At 47.5% G+C, this 19,075-nt stretch overlaps 2 protein-coding genes across 2 annotated transcripts; one reads left to right on the top strand and one right to left on the bottom strand.

Moving 5' to 3' along the window:
* Positions 1 to 4,776: 4,776 nt before the first annotated feature.
* LOC123045374 (uncharacterized) lies at positions 4,777 to 16,261 on the bottom strand. Its single transcript, XM_044468402.1, has 10 exons — positions 15,899 to 16,261; positions 15,735 to 15,804; positions 15,520 to 15,644; positions 15,120 to 15,228; positions 14,986 to 15,049; positions 9,627 to 9,682; positions 9,055 to 9,162; positions 6,013 to 6,162; positions 5,284 to 5,454; positions 4,777 to 5,123 (listed from the first exon to the last, which is right to left on the bottom strand). The coding sequence occupies exons 1-10, from the start codon at positions 16,141 to 16,143 to the stop codon at positions 4,890 to 4,892; spliced, it is 1,332 nt and encodes a 443-aa protein (XP_044324337.1). The 5' UTR covers positions 16,144 to 16,261; the 3' UTR covers positions 4,777 to 4,889.
* Positions 16,262 to 16,706: 445 nt separating this feature from the next.
* LOC123045375 (UPF0496 protein At3g19330) lies at positions 16,707 to 18,204 on the top strand. Its single transcript, XM_044468403.1, has one exon. It carries the CDS (start codon positions 16,833 to 16,835, stop codon positions 18,066 to 18,068), a length of 1,236 nt encoding a protein of 411 aa, XP_044324338.1. The 5' UTR covers positions 16,707 to 16,832; the 3' UTR covers positions 18,069 to 18,204.
* The last annotated feature ends 871 nt before the right edge of the window (positions 18,205 to 19,075 follow it).

The raw sequence follows: 19,075 nt of genomic DNA on the forward strand, positions 1-19,075 counted from the left end.
ACTCTTCCCGGTGCGGTCAGCTCCTGCAAACATTTTTGTGGATCTTGGCAGGGATCTTGCATGCATGGCTCCGCTCCAGGTGACAACAGCGTAAAAGTAAGCAGCAGGAGTGCAGGATGGCAGGTAGCAATTTGAATTCAATTCAATTCAATCCAGTGGTCTGGCCTGACATATGGATAACCAGCAATCATAATCTTTCCCTATGGAGTACAAGAGAAAATAATGATAGATAACCCGCCTGCTTACGTTTGCGAGCACGGGCAATTTGTTGTGTTATACAAGTGCATCTATAGCTGGACTCCCCAAATTTAGCCCTTCATCCGCAAACAAATTTGATCAATGTTTGGACGTGTCCATTTTGAACCTTTGTTTGTCTGTTCACGACTTTTCTCCCTATATGTCCAGCCATATGCATCTTTTTGGTGGGATGGAGGGAGAAAAAAAAAGAATAAAAAAAGATAAAATATTGTCTGTGGTGGGCCAATCCTATGTGGCACATTGATTGGACACGCCCGGTCATCCCTTATCGGCTGGGTACGATGGTTACATATTTGGTCTATGGAGTGGCATCCACCAAACAGAAACAATTTTCAAGTTGTTACATTTTGAGTGAAGTGCACTGTAGGTCCTTAAACTATTCCAGGGATGTTACGTAGGTCCTCGAACTATGAAAATCGTCATCTAGGTCCTCAAAGTGCAGTAAGTGTGTCATTCAGGTCCAAAATCTTCCTGACAGGCTCTAACTGGCCAGCTGGCACATAAACAGTAACCGTAAAAGTACGCGGCAAACCGTCCTGAATTCCTATGCGTGATGAACAGTACACGACAAAGAATAAATATAAAAAATATCAAAAAACTGAGATCCTCTGTCATCGAAGAGACCCTGGCGCGTGAACAGTAAAAATGTCATTAATTCAAAAAAAGCTCGCGAACGATGAATTTGGAAAAATATTTGTGACTTTAATAAAATGTTCGCAAACGATGAATTTGGAAAAAAATATTCGCGACTTCAAAAAAATATTCGTGAATTTATAAAAAGTTCGCGAATGATGAATTTGGAAAAAATATTCATGACTTTAAAAAAATGTTCGCGAACGATGAATTTGGGAAAAATATTCGCGAGTTTAAAAAAAGTTTGCGAACGATGAATTTAGAAAAAATATTCATGACTTTAAAAAAATGTTCACGAACGATGAATTTGGAAAAACTATTCACGACTTTAAAAAAATGTTCGCGAACGATGAATTTGGGAAAAATATTCGCGAGTTTAAAAAAAGTTTGCGAACGATGAATTTGGAAAAAATATTCATGACTTTAAAAAGATGTTCACGAACGATGAATTTGGAAAAATATTCGTGATTTTAATAAAATGTTCGCGAACGATGAATTCGGAAAAAATATTTGCGACTTTAATAAAAAGTTCACTAACATTTTTTAAAGTCAGGAATTTTTGTGGTTCGCGAACATTTTTTTCCATACCCACGAACAATATTTGTGGTTCACGAACATATTTTCAAATTTATTGTTTGTGAACTTTTTTAAAGTCGCGAATATTTTTCCCATATTCGCGAACATTTTTTTGAATTAATGAACATTTTTACTATTCACGCACCAGGGGTATCTTTGATGCCAAAGATTTTCAGATTTTTTTTGTTCATATTTTTTATTTTTCGCACTGTTCACCGTGCCAGCTGGCCATTTAGAGGAGGTTAGTGAGATTTTGGACCCGGATGACGCACTTACTATACTTCGAGGACCTAAATGACGATTTTTATAGTTCGAGGACCTATGTGACACCCCTGAAATAGTTTAAGAACCTACAGTGCACTTCACTCTTACATTTTATTATTAACATTTGATTGGATTTAAAACGCCATTACAAGTAGGTAGCTTAAATTGGAAAGTATATCTGCAGTTGTGATGATTTTTTTAATGTTATTTGACACGTCAACTGAAAGGCTTTTCGATTACTAGTTCCACCCAAGTGAGGTTTCCCACTTGATATGCACACTTAAATTATTACTAAATCTGCTTCCAATTTAGTATGCATAGCACCGCTATAAATTGATTTTTCAATGGCAATCTTGTCTTATCTATCATTGATTGAACATCTGAACCGTATCATTGACATTTCTGAGTTGCACATCTTTTTACTGTTTATGTGGATTCCTCGTGTACCAATACGACACTTCAACCAAACGCTTCGTCCCCTCCCCCCCCCCCCCCGGTCGTCCGCTCTCAGGCGACTCGGGGACGAAACCCCACGCGCCGCCGGTCCCCGCCTCCTCCTCCCCCGCCGTCGTCGGGCTTGCCCGCGCGGCGGTAGGCGGCGGTGGGGCTTCCCCGCACACCCGCCTCAGCCTCTGGAGGCCCCCCACCCCGCATTGGGCGCCGCCGCCCGCTTCCCCTGATTCGGCCGCCTTGGCTCCGATCTGGCGGCTGATGGGCCGGGGTTCGTCGGATCCGCCCGGATCTGGCCAGCGTGGCCTTGCCTCGTCCTGCCCAGCTTGGTTTCGCGGTGTGCTGCTCCCTGGTGGCGGCGGTGTGGGTCTTTCTCCATATCTCGACGGGATGTGTGCGGTGGGTGGATGTCGGGGTGGCGGCCTCGGGCGGTGTGAGGGGGGAGGGGGGATGGATGGACGGCGTCTTGACCACGCGGGCGGTGAGTTGCCGGTGGATCTCCTTCGCGCTGCAGGCTCTTTCCCGCTGTACTGGATGGCTTACGATCACGGTCGTTGGCCTCGGTGCGTTCGCAGGGACGGGTAGAGATGACATCGGACCGTAGGAAACTCTGGATGACTCGTTTGTCTGACGGTGGCGACGACCAGGGTCGTCGTTCTCCTCCTTGCAGGCGCCGTCGAGGTCCCTGCCCTCTACTCCGACCCCATTCCCGGGTGAAAATCCAATATCTCCTTAGATTGGGCGGCGGCGGCACTGTGTGTGCCGTACCTTTCTTGGAGGGGCCGTCTGGGGCGTTTGGATGCTCGGTTAGAAGGAACTGCAGGCGGAAGGGATGGAACCAGTGGCAGCAGGTGGTGTTTGCGAAGGAGGAGCGGCGTGGCATCTGGCACGTCGACAACGGCGGGTCTCATCGGCATGGAGCAGCGGGGTCTCGTCGGTGGGCGTGTGATGATGGACGAGCGCAGGATGGTGGCATTGTCTGGCGTCGTGGTGGCGTCGACGACAGCTAGACCGGGTAAGGTAGATGCAACATTACAACACTGAAAATGAATTGGTGGCAGGTGGCTGCGGCGGCCTCATACCAGGCAGGCGTCCTGGTTGAGGAGCACGCCGGACTGGTGGGTGCCCATACCCGACAGGCGTCCTGGTTGGGACCTCAGGTCTTAAATGTTAGGTTTAGCTGCGAGGTCTGTTTGGTATTAGGCCCAGACTATGAGCGCCCCTTCATCATCTGGATAGGAGTGCGACAGATGTTGCTTAAACGGTGGCTTTAGTCTTACTGTTGTATGACTTTATAAGGTCTTGTGTTAATAATTAATAAAATGGTTGTATGCATCATCTAGCTGCAGAGGCCGAGGGTCTTCCTCCTTTTCTAAAAAAGAATGTGGATTCCTTGTATCCGTTGATGTAAATGCGCTACGAACTAGTGTGAGTTTGCCCTTACATGTGCCCCCGATTCGCATCGATACTAATTCTACCAAGTGCATACTGAAATACTCCTTTAGTGATCTAAAACGTTTTATATTTGTTTTATATATGTTTAAGATGAAGTATGTAACTATTGTATTTCGGGAGAAGGTGCAGGTATAACTGTTTTTTTTTCACTGGTCAAGACGTCTCGACTGTTGTCACAAGAGATTTAAATCTTACAAACACAATAATGCTGTTACTTTATTAAATGGCGGTCAATTTGAACATGGACCTGCTATCTAACACTTTGTTTAGTGTAAATAATACAAATGAAAATACTAACACTTGTATTCTGCCAACTCTATGAACATTAAGCAACTCCTTTTAGTACACCTCTTTAAAGAAGTATAAGAGCGTTTAGATCACTAGTAGTGATCTAAACGCTCTTATATTTCTTTAGGGGGAGTAATGGTTAACAGAACATCAACAAATAAGAGGTGGCATCTAAAACAAAAAAATCAGGTTTATTCAGTCTAGTTTGACGGTGATCTTGCAACAAATGTCTTCCCAGTATTGCACAGTTTAAATCTTACCCCGGGCGACAAAATCTAGGATCATATTCATTTTCAAATTAAGAGCTCACACGCAACGAGGATAAATGTTCTAACTCAAGGATCTTATAAACCTACAACCTTTACCACCATTACTGCAGGCCAAAAATAAGATCTGATGAGTCAGGAAAGAATTCTTGCCTTCGCCACTGTGGTCAGGTGACTTGTTCGCCAGCGCTCCCAGAGGTACATTGAGCTGTGTAGCCTTCCTCTGCATGAGGTAGCGCAGTGCTCCAGTCGGCATTCTTGCCAGCCGTCGTTAGCATAACAGAGGTTAATGCATTTTCGAAACAAAACACATCACACATGCTAAGAATGATAACCACAGATAATACACACGTCAGGCAGTATATCTCGGCACAGAAGCATGCATTTTGTGCACATGCAATTGCTACAAAAAAGAAAGAAAACAACAACAAGGCAACAAGATAATTTCGTAACAGTTAGCGGCTCAGCGCAAGCATAATGTATTATATATGACCCTCAAAGTTCTTTTAATTTATCTTCAATGTTCTTATAATACTCCTGCATACCCCTCATACTTGATTTCCCTGGACAGTACGAATCTCAGCAATTAGAATATAGCCCTGACATGGGACCCAAAATTTCAATTACTCATAATTCGTCAGTAGTCAGTAAACCCTGCGGTTCTACAGTGTTATTTACATCCCCAAGCATTGTTGGTGATCATGAACGAAGTAGTTTTGGGCCAGAATTTGAAGCTATCCATGAAACAATTACATCCACAAGTGCATTGACATCCTCAGGGGCCTGTGTTCGCCGAACGCCAGAGTCAGTGCCAAAAGTGGTACCTACCTCCTTAGCAACAGCCTCCCATGGTGTGCCTGTTGTGAGATTTGCCAGGAGTTCACCTCCACGGCTTACTGCATCAGCCATTCCTGGTGGAACGTCAGGAAGTACCTGAATCAACAACACACAATTACTTTGCTGAAACAAGAGAAACAACTCATACATCGACTTCTAGTCTTCAGCAGAACTATTAATATTTCTAGCACTATATGGCTTTGTCGAGGAGTCCAAAACAGTACTTGTGTGAATCCCGACAGAGAAAAAAAAGCACCTGTTGCAATGGAAGGCCATGATCCCCAGGAAGTGAGCGAATCGACATATCAAGCAGTGAGCTAATGGCAGATTCTGAGCTTAGCACTTGTGCAATGATAGAGGTCTCATCAATTTGATCATCTTCGAACTTTACTAGGAGATTTCGAGATATTCCGTAGTAGGATTTTATCTGTCCAAAAAAGTGGTGAATCAGCAAGTAGATAGCAGTTGTAAAATGACGAGTTCAAACATCTACCTAGTACGTACAACATATCATGTAGTTTACTAAAAGTAAAATTCGAAGTTTCAGACTTAACAAAATGTCCAACTCAAACTTCTGGATATTGTATATTAGACAAATGCTAAAATTAGGACCATCATTTTGGAGAATTGTTGATTCCTTGTAAAAGTTTCTGGACACTATATATGTGGCCTACATTGTACATTGTTGTAAACAAAACTTCTTCTGCTTACTGCTAAGATGATAAATTTAATGTTTTGTCAGATAATTCACAATTGCAAATCGACAGCTACTGATAAGGATGCTTCCAGTGTCATACAACACTGGAGAAATTACGAAACAATGTTAGCAAATTTCACCTCTACGTGATGTAATTTACGTATTTCTATGAAGTATAAAGTTAATAAAAAGCATCATGTTAGAAGGGACTTACTATATACTTTTCACTACCTAACCTAAATTTAATGCAAACAGTTCAAATGCTATAACAGAAGAGTTTGAACATACCAGCCGGCGTGTCTCCTCTGGTTTTGGGATGAAGTCTTCTCGGCCCTTTACCAAGTCCATATACAGTGGAGGAAGTTGTTGAATCAAGGGAAGAAGTTGCTTAACAACAGGAGGGCCTAGATTCTCAATTTGCTTAATAGCCGCTTCAGCCTGTTGTGTAAGAATTATGATAAGTTTAGCTCAAACGTTTAGAAAGAGGGAATGACATGATATCTACCCAACTATTCTTAATGTGAAAAAGCAGCACGTGTTCCGTATTTGGGAGTGTGGCACTAATAAAAATATTTAAGAAAATAGCTCAAATGATACAAACATCATCATGCTTATTATAATATTCTTGATTACTTGTTAATTGTTTAGACTTCCTGTATTAGCATATGCTATTCTTGTACTCCCTCCGTTCCAAAATAGATGACCCAACTTTGTACTAACTTTCTATTTTGGAACGGAGGGAGTACTTAGTACGATGGCCTTCACGGTAAGGAAGAAAAGTTTGCTTTCCTCAAAACAAATATAAGGTCATCATAAGTCCAGAATATAGGAGACTGTTGTACTAAAAGTTGTGAAATACTCCCTCCATCCCAAAATTCTTGTCTTAGATTTGTCTAGATACAGATGTATCTAATACTAAAACGTGACTTGATACATCCGTATTTAGATAAATCTAAGACAAGAATTTTGAGACGGAGGGAGTACATAAAACCATGTTGGGTGATGTGGCATCTTAGTCGCTGCCACATCGGCCTAACATGTGGGCTCGGTAGTTGAGATTTTTGGTGACAACAACAACACCATATGCAAGTCCTTTTGCTCCTTGTATCTCTCCATAAGTTGTCGTACCAAGAAAATGGCTTCAATGGTCGACCTCCCAGGCATGAAACCAAACTGATTTTTGGTCACGTTTGTCATTCTTCTTAAGTGGTGCTCAATGACTCTCTCCCATAGCTTCATTGTATGGCTCATCAGCTTAATTCCATGGTAATTAGTACAACTCTGAACATCCCCCTTGTTCTTGAAGATTGGTACTACTCCGTCTCCATTCTTCTGGCATCTTGTTTGCTCGAAAAATGAGGTTGAAAAGCTTGGTTAGTCATACTATCCCTATGTCCCCGAGGCCTTCCCGAGGTCCATCACCTTGCCTCCTTTCATCCTTTTTAAAGCCTCCTTGACCTCAGACTCCTGAATTCGCCGCATAAAACGCATGCCGATCTCATCAAAGGAGTCGTCCAGTTCAATGATAGAACTCTCATTCTCCCCATTGAACAGCTTGTTGAAGTACTCCCGCCATCTATGCTTAATCTCCTCGTCCTTCACCAGGAGTTGGTCTGCTCCGTCCTTGATGCATTTGACTTGGCCAATATCCCTTGTCTTCCTCTCTCGGATCTTGGCCATCTTATAGATGTCCCTTTCGCCTTCCTTCGTGCCTAACCGTTGGTAGAGGTCCTCATACGCCTGACCCCTTGCTTCACTGACAGCTCGCTTTGCGGTCTTCTTCGCCATCTTGTACTTCTCTATGTTGTCTGCACTCCTATCCAGGTATTGGCGTCTGAAACAATCTTTCTTCTCTTCAATCGCCTTCTGGACATCATCATTCCACCACCAGGTATCCTTATCTTCGCTTCTCCTTCCCCTAGACACTCCAAACTCCTCCGAGGCCACCTTATGAATGCAAGTCGCCATCTTCATCCACACATTGTCCGCATCCTCTCCTTCCTCCCAAGGGCCCTCCTTAATGGCCCTCTCCTTGAACGCCTGAGCTACCTCCCCCTTGAGCTTCCGCCACTTCGTTCTAGCGACTTTGGCACGCTTATCCCACTGGACACGAATCCGAAAGCGAAAGTCAGCAACCACCAGCTTATGCTGAAGTACAACACCCTCTCTAGGTATCACCTTACAATCTAGGCACGCACACCTATCTTCTCTTCTCGAGAGGATGAAATCAATCTGGCTAGAGTGTTGGCCACTACTAAAAGTCACCAGATGCGATTCTCTCTTTCTAAGAAGGTGTTAGCTACAATCATGTTGTAGGCCAGAGCAAAGCTTAAGACATCTTCTCCTTCTTGATTCCTGATGCCATAGCCAAAGCGCCCATGCACCCCTTCAAAACCTGTGTTAGATGTACCCACGTGGCCATTGAGGTCTCCTCCTATGAAGAGCTTCTCACCAATCGGTACATTCCTAACCATGTCTTCCAGGCCTTCCCAGAACTCCCTCTTGGCGTTCTCATTGTGGCCTACTTGCGGGGCATACACACTGATAACATTAAGAACTAAGTCCCCAACTACCAGCTTAACCAGGATAATCCGGTCCCCACGTCTCTTGACGTCTACCACTCCATACTTGAGCCTCTTGTTGATCAAGATGCCTATGCCATTTCTATTTGCAGTCGTCCCGTGTACCACAGCTTGAAGCTGGTATCCTCCACCTCCTTCACCTTCTGTCCCTCCATTTGGTTTCCTGGACGCAAAGGGTATCAACACCTCTCCTCACCGCTGCACCAACTAGCTCCCGAAGCTTCCCTGTCGGAGACCCTACGTTCCAGCTACCTAAGCGAATCCTCCTAGGCTCGGCTAGCTTCCTTACCCTTCGCACTCGTTCAATGTGTCACAAAAAATATATCTGATTCAAACTCCTACAGGGCGGCAACTATGTGGTTCAGAGTCAAATTTACTCAAAAGATAAAAATACAGTGGTATGCGGCCAGGATGAAGCTGGATGAATCAATATATGCAAACTCTATGTATATATGGTAGTATATGTGTCCGATGAAAGTCACCCACACTTGCAAGCCATGCATGTATACACATACAAGAAAGTATTTTGCTTAAATAGCTGCTTATATCAAGAAACAGCTACTTAAAAAGGTCCATGGAGCTTGTTCATATGAGATGCCGATAGTAACATAGCAGTGGGTCTCCAAAACAATACAGTGATGACGGGGTGGCAATTGACAGTGTAAACATGGAAATAAAACAGTGCAATGTATGTAATTCCGTAGACATACAAGAAAAGATTGACTTGAAAAACAGGAACACGTCATACCCCAAAACGGATTGTTGGAGATGATGTCAGCTGGGATAATATTGGGCCAAAACTCTGTGCCATGGGAACGATTACAGGTGAAAATAATGGAATCGCCAGGCTTGCCTCCTGTAAAGGAATAATAGCAATATTACAGGCAGTTAGTTTTTTTATTTGAGTGGCAGGATTTTACAGAATGACAGATTGAGAAGAACAAAAACACTTGGCACCACCTTCGTTGATTTTAAGTAGGAAAACGAGATGCCATCTGACGTGAAGTGGTTTGTAGCATTAAGATTTGCATGCCATGTTCAAGTAACTCATCACATACTAAACATCTGATATGCCACATTCTCACTTAAGTTTGGCATTTGTATGTCTTGATGGATGACTAGCCAGTAGAAAATAGGCAGGACAATGTTGTCAAGTAAAATGACTAAATCTGGAGTATATGCGTAACTTATGAATAGTTTCAAACTATTGCCAAAAAAAAGGATTTCAGGTCGAATGTCATGGCCCTACACTCTAAACTTATGGAGATTTCATAGGGAAGGATGGGTAGACTGAAAAAACTATGTGTCATATTAACGCACCTTGTTATTGAATGACATCAGTATGTTTCCACTTCGCTGCACAGCATATCTTGATCCTGGTACAGGAAGGAGCATAAGCCACATAATGTACAATTAATTGAACAGCAAAGGGAATAAGAGTCCATGGTTGAATAAGTGTTACTTCATAGACAATCAGCTCATTAGTTGAAGCTCAATCCTGTTAGAGTTATAATATAAGTCATGTACCCCTTTGTATTTATCCTGTTGTATAAGGGGTTTCCTGCATATGTTTCACACCTGTACATGTATATATATCAGCCTATGGCCTCATGGGAATACAAGTTGCTTATTCCTAACATGGTATTAGAGCATTAGGGTTTTTTTTTTCTCGCACGCCGCAACTCGTGCTCAATCCCATCTCACGGCGCCACCCGTCTTTCTCTTGGTCCGACGCCGCTGCCATCCACCTCTGTCGCACGTCTCCGTTCGTGCTGCATCACCCCCGATCGCGCCCCTGCTGCTCGATCTGCTGATCCGCTCGCTGGAAGGGCGACGTTGACTGCACGACCACGCGTGGAGCTGCTCGATCTACCCACGGAGCTGCTCGATCTGCCTGCCAGCCGTCACGCACGGGTCCAGATCGATCTGCCCGTCCGCCCGTCATGCACAGCCCGTCACGCACGGGACCAATCTTCTGCCTGTGTGGCTGCCAGCGCGTGCTCAACCGGCTGTTTACGCACGCTCGCCAGATTCTTTTGGTCTGCTCCGTGATCCTCGATCTCACCCCTGACTGCTGCTGCGGTTCTCGTCCAGACCCTCTGCTGGTTCCCTTCCGTAAAAAAAAAAAAACAGGTGCGATGTCTCTGTCCTCAGGCTATGTTGCTGTCCCTCGCTGTCCGGTGATCTTTGATGGTACTAACTACACCGAGTTCAGTGGCTTCATGCGCATTCACATGCGTGGCATCCGTCTCTGGGGTGTTCTTTCTGGCGAGGTCTGCTGTCCGCTACGTCCGGTTCCTCCGGTGGCCCCTACTCCGCCGACTCCACCGGTTCTTCCTACGAATGCTAATCAGGCCGCCAAGGATGCGGCTAAGCTTGCTGATGAGGCTGTTGATCGTGCTTATGAAGAGAGGGTTTTGGCTTATGAGGAGGCTCTTCAGACGTATCATGGTGCTCTGTCTGTTTATACCCAGTGGCTTGATGATGATGCTCGTGCTGCAGCTGTTCTGCCTCAGTTTGCTTCTGAGTTTCTGGGTCTTCCTACTATCTTTGAGATGTGGACCCGTCTTCATCAGCGCTATGAGCCCTCTGGTGATGCCTTATACCTTTCTGTGGTCCGTCAGGAGCATGCTCTTCAGCAGGGTGACTCTGCTGTTGATGACTTCTATGCACAGAGTTCTGCTATATGGCGCCAGCTTGATTCTCTCCGCAGTGCTGGTTGTCGTACTTGCCCCTGTTGCCAGGCTGTCCAGGCCAATTTGGAGTTTCATCGCGTCTACGAGTTCCTGTCTCGGCTCCGAAGGAGTTTGAGCCCCGGCGTGCTCAGTTGTTTGCTCGTGGCCGTATTTCTCTCATGGAGGCGCTTTCTGAGATTCGTGCTGAGGAGACTCGCTTACGTGGTGCTGGTTTGCTGGAGGTTCCCTCTGTGCTCGCTACTCGACCTCCTTCCACGGCACCTGCTGCACCGACCCCCTCTCGCTCGAGTGCTCCGCCGCTCCTGCCCACTCCTTCTGGAGGCTCAGGTCGCCCTCGCCCACATTGTGACTACTGCAACAATGATGGTCATATTGAGTCCCAGTGCTACACGAAGAGGAAACACATGCGCAAGGCGCGATCATCATCTTCAGGGACTTCGTCATCTACCTCGACAGCTTCAGCTATTGCTTTGACTGAGCAGGATATTCTGAGACTTAAGCGTCTGCTCGCGGCTTCAGGTTCTTCCTCGGCGGGTACTGCTGGTTCTGTGACTGATGCTTCTCGCACTGAGCAACCACCCTCTATACAGTCAGGTACATCCCATGGGTTCTGGATTCTGGAGCTTCTTTTCATATGTCTTCTCATTCTTCCACTTTGTCCTCTCTTCGATCGCTGGATTCTCCTGTTCATGTTCTCACTGCTGATGGTACTCCACTTTCTGTTGTTAGTAGAGGCAATCTTACCACTCCTTATTCTGTTCCTAATGTTGCTCATGTTCCTCGACTTACCATGAATCTGTTTTCTGCTGGTCAACTTACTGATTCTGGTTGTCGCGTCATCCTTGACGTTGACTCTTGTTCTGTCCAGGACCGTCACACGCACACTCTGGTTGGGGCTGGCCCTCGCCGCCGTGTTTCTCAGGGTCTTTGGGAGTTGGACTGGCTTCATGTTCCTTCCGCTGCCACCACCATCGCCAGTTCCTCCGCTTCAGTCGCCTCCATTACTGGTTCCTTCAAGCAGTGGCATCATCGACTTGGTCATCTGTGTGGTTCTCGGTTGTCGTCTTTAGTTCGTCGAGGTCTTCTGGGGTCTGTCTCAGGAGATGTCTCTTTAGAGTGTCAGGGTTGTCGTCTAGGTAAGCAAATTCAGTTACCATATTCACATAGTGAGTCAGTGTCTAAGCGTCCGTTCGATTTAGTCCATTCTGATGTATGGGGTCTGGCTCCTTTCGCTTCGAAAGGTGGTCATAAATACTATATTATTTTCATAGATGATTTCTCTCGTTACACATGGCTTTATTTCATGACTTCTCGTAGTGAGGTGTTGTCTATTTATAAGCGTTTTGCTGCCATGGTTCATACTCAGTTCTCTTCACCCATTCGTGTTTTTCGTGCTGACTCCGCTGGTGAGTATATCTCTAAGATGTTGCATGGTGTTCTTGCTGAGCAAGGGACTCTCTCTCAATTCTCTTGTCCTGGTGCTCATGCTCAGAATGGTGTGGCTGAGCGCAAGCATCGACATCTTGAGACGGCTCGTGCATTGATGATTTCTGCCTCTCTCCCGCCTCATTTTTGGGCTGAGGCCGTCTCCACCTCCACCTATCTTATCAATATACAACCTTCCGCTGCTCTACAGGGTGTTGTTCCTTTCGAGCATCTTTTTGATCGTTCTCCCGATTATTCGATGCTTCGCTTGTTTAGTTGTGTTTGCTATGTTCTTCTTGCCCCTCGCGAACGCACCAAACTGACCGCTCAGTCTGTTGAGTGTGTCTTCTTAGGCTACAGTGATGAGCATAAGGCTATCGTTGTTGGGATCCTATCGGTCGTCGGATGCGTATCTCTCGAGACGTGACTTTTGATGAGTCTCGTCCCTTCTACCCACGCCCATCTTCCTCGACTTTTTCAGTGGAGGATATCACTTTCCTCACTTTTCCTGACTCACCTATCACCCCCGTCGAGCCTGTGTTTATTCGTTCCACTCCCTCTGCTTCTCCACCTCTCGTCGATTTGCAGCCACCATCTTCCCCCGTCTCCTCGCCTAGCATGTCACTGGATTCTACACCTTCATCTCCGGTGACTTCTTCGTCGCCACCCCCCGATTCTACCTTGGCGATTCCTCCTTCTATTGTTCCATCTTTTCCTCAGCATTACACTCGTCGTTCACGACCTATGGATGCCTCTGTGGATGAGTCGTCATCTTCCTCTCAGCCTACTTATGGCTTGCGTTCTCGTCCTCGTCCGCTTGTTGATCGCTTTGGATTTCCAACTGTTGGTGCTGCTGTTCTTGAGCCGACTTCTTATCATCAGGTTGTTGTTCATCCTGAATGGCAGTTTGCGATGGCAGAGGAGATTGCTGCTCTTGAACGCACTGGTACCTGGGATCTTGTTTCTCTTCCTCCCGGAGTCCGTCCCATCACTTGTAAGTGGGTCTACAAGGTTAAGACTCGCTCTGATGGTTCTCTTGAGCGTCACAAAGCTCGTCTTGTGGCTCGTGGTTTTCAGCAGGAGCATGGTCGTGATTATGACGAGACTTTTGCTCCTGTGGCCCATATGACCACTGTTCGTACACTTCTTGCCGTTGCCTCTGCACGCCACTGGTCTATATCTCAGCTTGATGTTAAGAATGCCTTTCTTAATGGTGAGCTGCGTGAGGAGGTATACATGCAGCCACCACCTGGGTATTTTGTTCCTGATGGCATGGTATGTCGTCTTCGTCGATCTCTCTATGGCCTTAAGCAAGCCCCCCGGGCCTGGTTTGAGCGTTTTGCCTCTGTGGTCACTGCCGCTGGTTTTTCAGCCAGTGCTCATGATCCAGCATTGTTTATTCAACTTTCTCCTCGTGGTCGGACTCTTCTTCTTCTCTATGTTGATGACATGATCATCACTGGGGATGACCCCGAGTATATTGCCTTTGTAAAGGCCCGTCTTAGTGAGCAGTTTCTTATGTCTGATCTTGGACCTCTTCGCTACTTTCTTGGGATTGAAGTCTCTTCTACCTCTGATGGCTTTTTTATATCCCAGGAAAAGTATATCCAGGATCTTCTTGCTCGTGTTGCTCTTACTGACGAGCGCATTGTTGAGACTCCTATGGAGCTCAATGTTCACCTCCGTGCTACTGATGGTGATCCTCTCCCTGACCCGACGCGTTATCGTCATCTTGTTGGCAGTCTTGTCTATCTAGTTGTCACTCGTCCGGACATCTCTTATCCGGTTCATATTCTAAGTCAGTTCGTCTCTACTCCCACATCGGTTCACTATGGTCATCTCCTTCGTGTTCTTCGATATCTTCGGGGCACGATCTCTCACCGTCTATTCTTTCCTCGCTCCAGTTCTTTACAGCTTCAGGCCTATTCGGATGCTACGTGGGCTAGTGATCCTTCAGATCGCCGTTCACTTTCTGCTTACTGTGTTTTTCTTGGTGGTTCTCTCATTGCCTGGAAGACGAAGAAACAGATTGCAGTTTCCCGTTTGAGTGCCGAGGCTGAGTTGCGAGCAATGGCTCTTTTGACGGCAGAGGTGACTTGGTTACGGTGGTTACTTCAGGATTTTGGTGTTTCTGTCACTACACCGACTCTGCTCTTATCTGACAGTACAGGTGCTATTAGCATTGCGCGCGATCCTGTGAAGCATGAGCTCACCAAGCATATTGGTGTTGATGCTTTCTATGTGCGCGCTGGTGTGCAGGATCAGGTTATTGCTCTACAGTATGTGCCTTCCGAGTTACAGTTGGCGGATTTCCTGACGAAGGCCCAGACTAGAGCACAACATGGCTTTTATCTCTCCAAACTCAGTGTTGTTCATCCACCATGAGTTTGAGGGGGGGTGTTAGAGTTATAATATAAGTCATGTACCCCTTTATATTTATCCCGTTGTATAAGGGGTTTCCTGCATATGTTTCACACCTGTACATGTATATATATCGGCCTATGGCCTCATGGGAATACGAGTTGCTTATTCCTAACAAATCCATGCTAAACTCTTACCAATCAGAAGATGGATGACAGATCCCAACGAGTGCCCAACACCAAATGTGGGAAGGTCATTCACCTGAATAAAATTTCACGTGCTTAGAGTGGTGGAAAAAACCTTGAGTTGATAGTTGAAGTGTACTACTTACAGGTTCTACCAAGTTTCTCAAGCACCTGTCAAATTTAAATTGAACTTGGTCTGCGATGAAGAAATGATCAAAGCCACTAGCATATGGTGTAGCGATCACCAAAGCTCCCCTGAATTTGAAACTGATAAATCAGCATTTGCAGAAGTAGGATACCAAGCCAAGAGAAAGTATACAGCAAACAATAACTGCTGAAGTAGTACTAGAAGCAGTTTAGAAATACATCATGACATCAATTTCTTTTGGAACTACAGGATACTACGCAAGTATTTACAAATCAAATGCGCTCTACTTGTAAGACTCAAGAGTGCAACTAAGAATCTCAGTAATTTATCCGTTGAACAGAGTAAGCATATGTTTGCTGAAGTAAATTTGATTCATTAGACAATGCTTATGAACGTACTTGTCTGCGAGACGCTCAAGGAAGTAGCGGTACGTGACCTGCGGCGCGGCCCCGACGAAAATCCCACCAATAAAATGAACGACAAACGAGGGCGCCGAGGACTTGGGCCTCAACACCCACGCCCCCTACAAGCAATCACCAGGGATCAATCCAGCTAAACACAGACATAAGGCAGTCGCAATTCGCAATAGAGGTGAAAGCCTACCGAAAGGTACCTCGATTTCGATCCAATCTCCGGTGGAACTCCAGCCCTGGTTGGACTGCTTTGCCGCCTCCGTGATCACCCTGCACGCCAGCCGCCGCAGCAGCGAAATGTTACGACTAATAAGAGAGTCCGTGGTGAACAGATAGGAACGACGTGGAATTATCGACCACCTACTTCTCGATCTGGGAGTAGAGCTGTATCGATCCGTCGGAAGGAGCCGGAGGCGCCGCGCCGCGGGCCCCCTCCCGGTCGTCAGACGAGCAGCAGGAGATAACGTTCCTCCTCCTCCTCCCACTTGTCGCCGCGACCCTACTTCCGGACCCCCTGGCCCTGAAGGGGCACGCGGAGGAGGAGGAGGAGGCGCCGCGGCTGCGTAGCCGCACGGCGGACGGAGGCCGCGGAGACGCCGCCCTTATCATCTCCCGCGCGTTCGTCTTCTCCGGTTCTCCCTCGCACTGTCACACCCCCCAGATGCACACACAAGAGAGTTGGAACGGGCTCGTCTACCGTGCTGAAGGCACGGCAGGGAGCTACAGTAGCCACGCAGTGGGAATCGCAGAAGGCACTGCAGGGCCCTATAGCACTATGTTATGTACTGTAGCGAATCTACTGTAGTAAATCTGTACTGTAGCGGGCACCCTGTAACACCACACTGTTCATGAGTTCATGTAGCGCGCAGTGAAAAATCATAGAGGCACTGCAGGCTACTGTAGCTCCCCTACCGTGCCTTCAGCACGGTAGACGAGCCGGTTCCCAGAGAGTTCAGTAATACGGGACTGCTGTTCCGTCTCCGCTTCAACTACCGCGAGTGCGCGGCTATCACGCGGCCCACGCCTGCAACCGGCGAAGCCTGAGAGCCGCACGATGCCGCACAAGACCACGAGTGCGGGCCGTTGGATCTACCGGGACCCCCGCCCCCCGGGTCAAACGTCTTCGTGCCCGTTGGGCGTTGGCCGTTGGCTTACGACGCACACCAGTGGGCAGTACTCCAGTACTCCTCCACCTCCGGCCCCCACGCGCTTATAACTTGCTTGCTTGCTTGCCTCGTTTGTGCTCGTTGCTTGCGCTCCCTGCGCACCGACGAGTCGAGAACAGCAGCACATCAGCGATGCGGCCATGGGAGCGCCGGGACCGGGACACGGACGACGGAGAGGAAGACGACGAGGCTGCCTGCTCCAACGCGGGCGCTAACACCAGTAGCGCGAATGCGAGCACGAGCTCGAGCACCGCTCCTAGTAGCGGTGGGAGGAGGACCGGCGGTGGTGCGGCGGCGGCGGGCGGGTGGGGGAGCAGCCCCGTGTCGGGGGCGACCATCAACCTCAGCCAGGAGTACACGCTCGCCATCCAGACCAGCTCCTACAACGAGATCTGGGGCAAGATCCACGTGGTCGTGGACGGCCAACGGGTTGACGGCGGCGACCAAGACGAGGACGAGGAGGACAGGAGCACCCTCGCCGGCGTGCTCCGTCCGGAGGACGCGGTGGTGGAGCGCGCGCTCGGGGACGCGCCGGACACGGAGCTCACCCGCCTCGCCGCGGACTACCTCCGCAGCACGCACAACGCGTCGCTGCACTGCCTCGTCCTCCGCCGAGCGCTGCGCCGCGCGCGGGCGCTGTACGGGCCCATCGCGGATGTTCTCGCGCTGATCCCGCACGCCACGCCTCTCGCCGTGCCGCACTGCGACTGCGCGTTTGACGCCTTCCTCCTGTTCGACAAAATACCCAACCCGTTCCTGCCTCCCGAAGCCAGCTTCCAGGGCATGCATCGGAGCTTTGCTGGCCTCAAAACCCATCTCGACCTCCGCCTCCTCAAGGCCCGACGGAGGCGCCGGCTGTTGCGGTGCGCGACGCGCGGGTCTGGCATCTGCCTCATCGGCTGCGCGACGGGGGCGGCGATCGCTGGCCTCGTCATCGCCACCCACGCCATTACCGCGTTGTTGGCCGCGGCTCCTGCCTGCGCAGCGTCGCGTGGTTCCTGCTGCTCAACCCCCGCTTGGATGAAACGCCTGCAGCAACACATGGACAGGCTTGACGCCGCGGCCAGGGGCGCCTATGTACTCAACAATGACGTTGACACCATTGAACGGCTGGTGGGCAGGCTCCACGCCACTGTCGAGAGTGACAAGATCTTGGTAAGGCTAGGGCTTGAGCGTGGGAGGGGGCAGCACCACACCATCGAAGAGGTGGTGCGGCAGCTCCGGAAGAACCATCCTAGCCTGCTACGCCAGCTCGCCGACCTCGAGGAGCACATCTGTCTCTACTTTGCAGCCGTTAACCGTGCAAGGCTGTTCCTTGTGCATCACCTCAATGCTCAGTCTGACCCCAATGCCGAGTTGCCTCTGTAGTGATTTACTGATTTATTAGTCAACAACAGTTTTCAATTCAAGAATAGTTTCATTTTTCATGTCGGTGACCCCCTTGTAAGGCGCCAAGTGAATTAATTATACTGCAGCAACTCTGCTGCAATTTTTTTTGTTTCAAGCAAGGTACTATGCATTCATTGTCTATTGCTTGACATATTTTGTTAGCAAATTTACTCAGTTTAACACTAGTTTTTTAGATGAAAGGCACTCGGTGCCTGACTTTAACAGTCTTACACGTAGCCATGTTTTTACTTTCACAATCATTACTATAGTGGGATAATAAATCTATGATTCTAAATCCACTGTGCTCCTTCTAGTCTTGTAATCTGTAAAGTTGAACTCCTGCTGTTGGAGAATCATGATGCTTAAAATTAATTACTTCTGGAAAACTTTGGGAAGTCCTATTTTGGCACATAACTGATATCTTTCTCTGGTCAAAATTGAATTGATTTGGAATTAGAACGGTTGCTTGCATACCACAGTTAAAGATACACAAGAAGCAATATGTTGCGTGCAACTACTGACAGCTGCCACAAAATACTTTAATCATTTCAGTGATGTTCAATCTGCTTGATGCTGAAACGTGAAATTCAACATCGATAAATTATTTATTTTTTGAAAAGGAGAATGTACCCCCGGCCTCTGCATCTGGGCATTGCATGCACTCATTTTATTAATTATTCACAAAGCCCTTACAAGGTACATCGGTAAGTCTGAAGCCACCATTGGCAACACTTGTCGCTACTCCTATCCCCGATGCCCTCCGCCTCCCGTTCGCCTCCCCTTCCCTCTAGATCCCGTCCGTCACTCCTATCCCTCCCCTCCACATCCCTCAAGGTAATAAAAAATGATCTACATGAATTGTCTTCGTCTCGTCGAATCGGTTGGTTTTGATATAAAAATCATCCCAATCCGAGTTCCTATGCAAAAGTTAGAGGCAACACTATGCAGACCGGTCCTCAGTGAAAAAGTAACGCGAGGGACCAGAC

Source organism: Triticum aestivum, chromosome 2B (genome assembly GCF_018294505.1).
Source record: "Triticum aestivum cultivar Chinese Spring chromosome 2B, IWGSC CS RefSeq v2.1, whole genome shotgun sequence".
NCBI classification, from domain to species: domain Eukaryota; kingdom Viridiplantae; phylum Streptophyta; class Magnoliopsida; order Poales; family Poaceae; genus Triticum; species Triticum aestivum.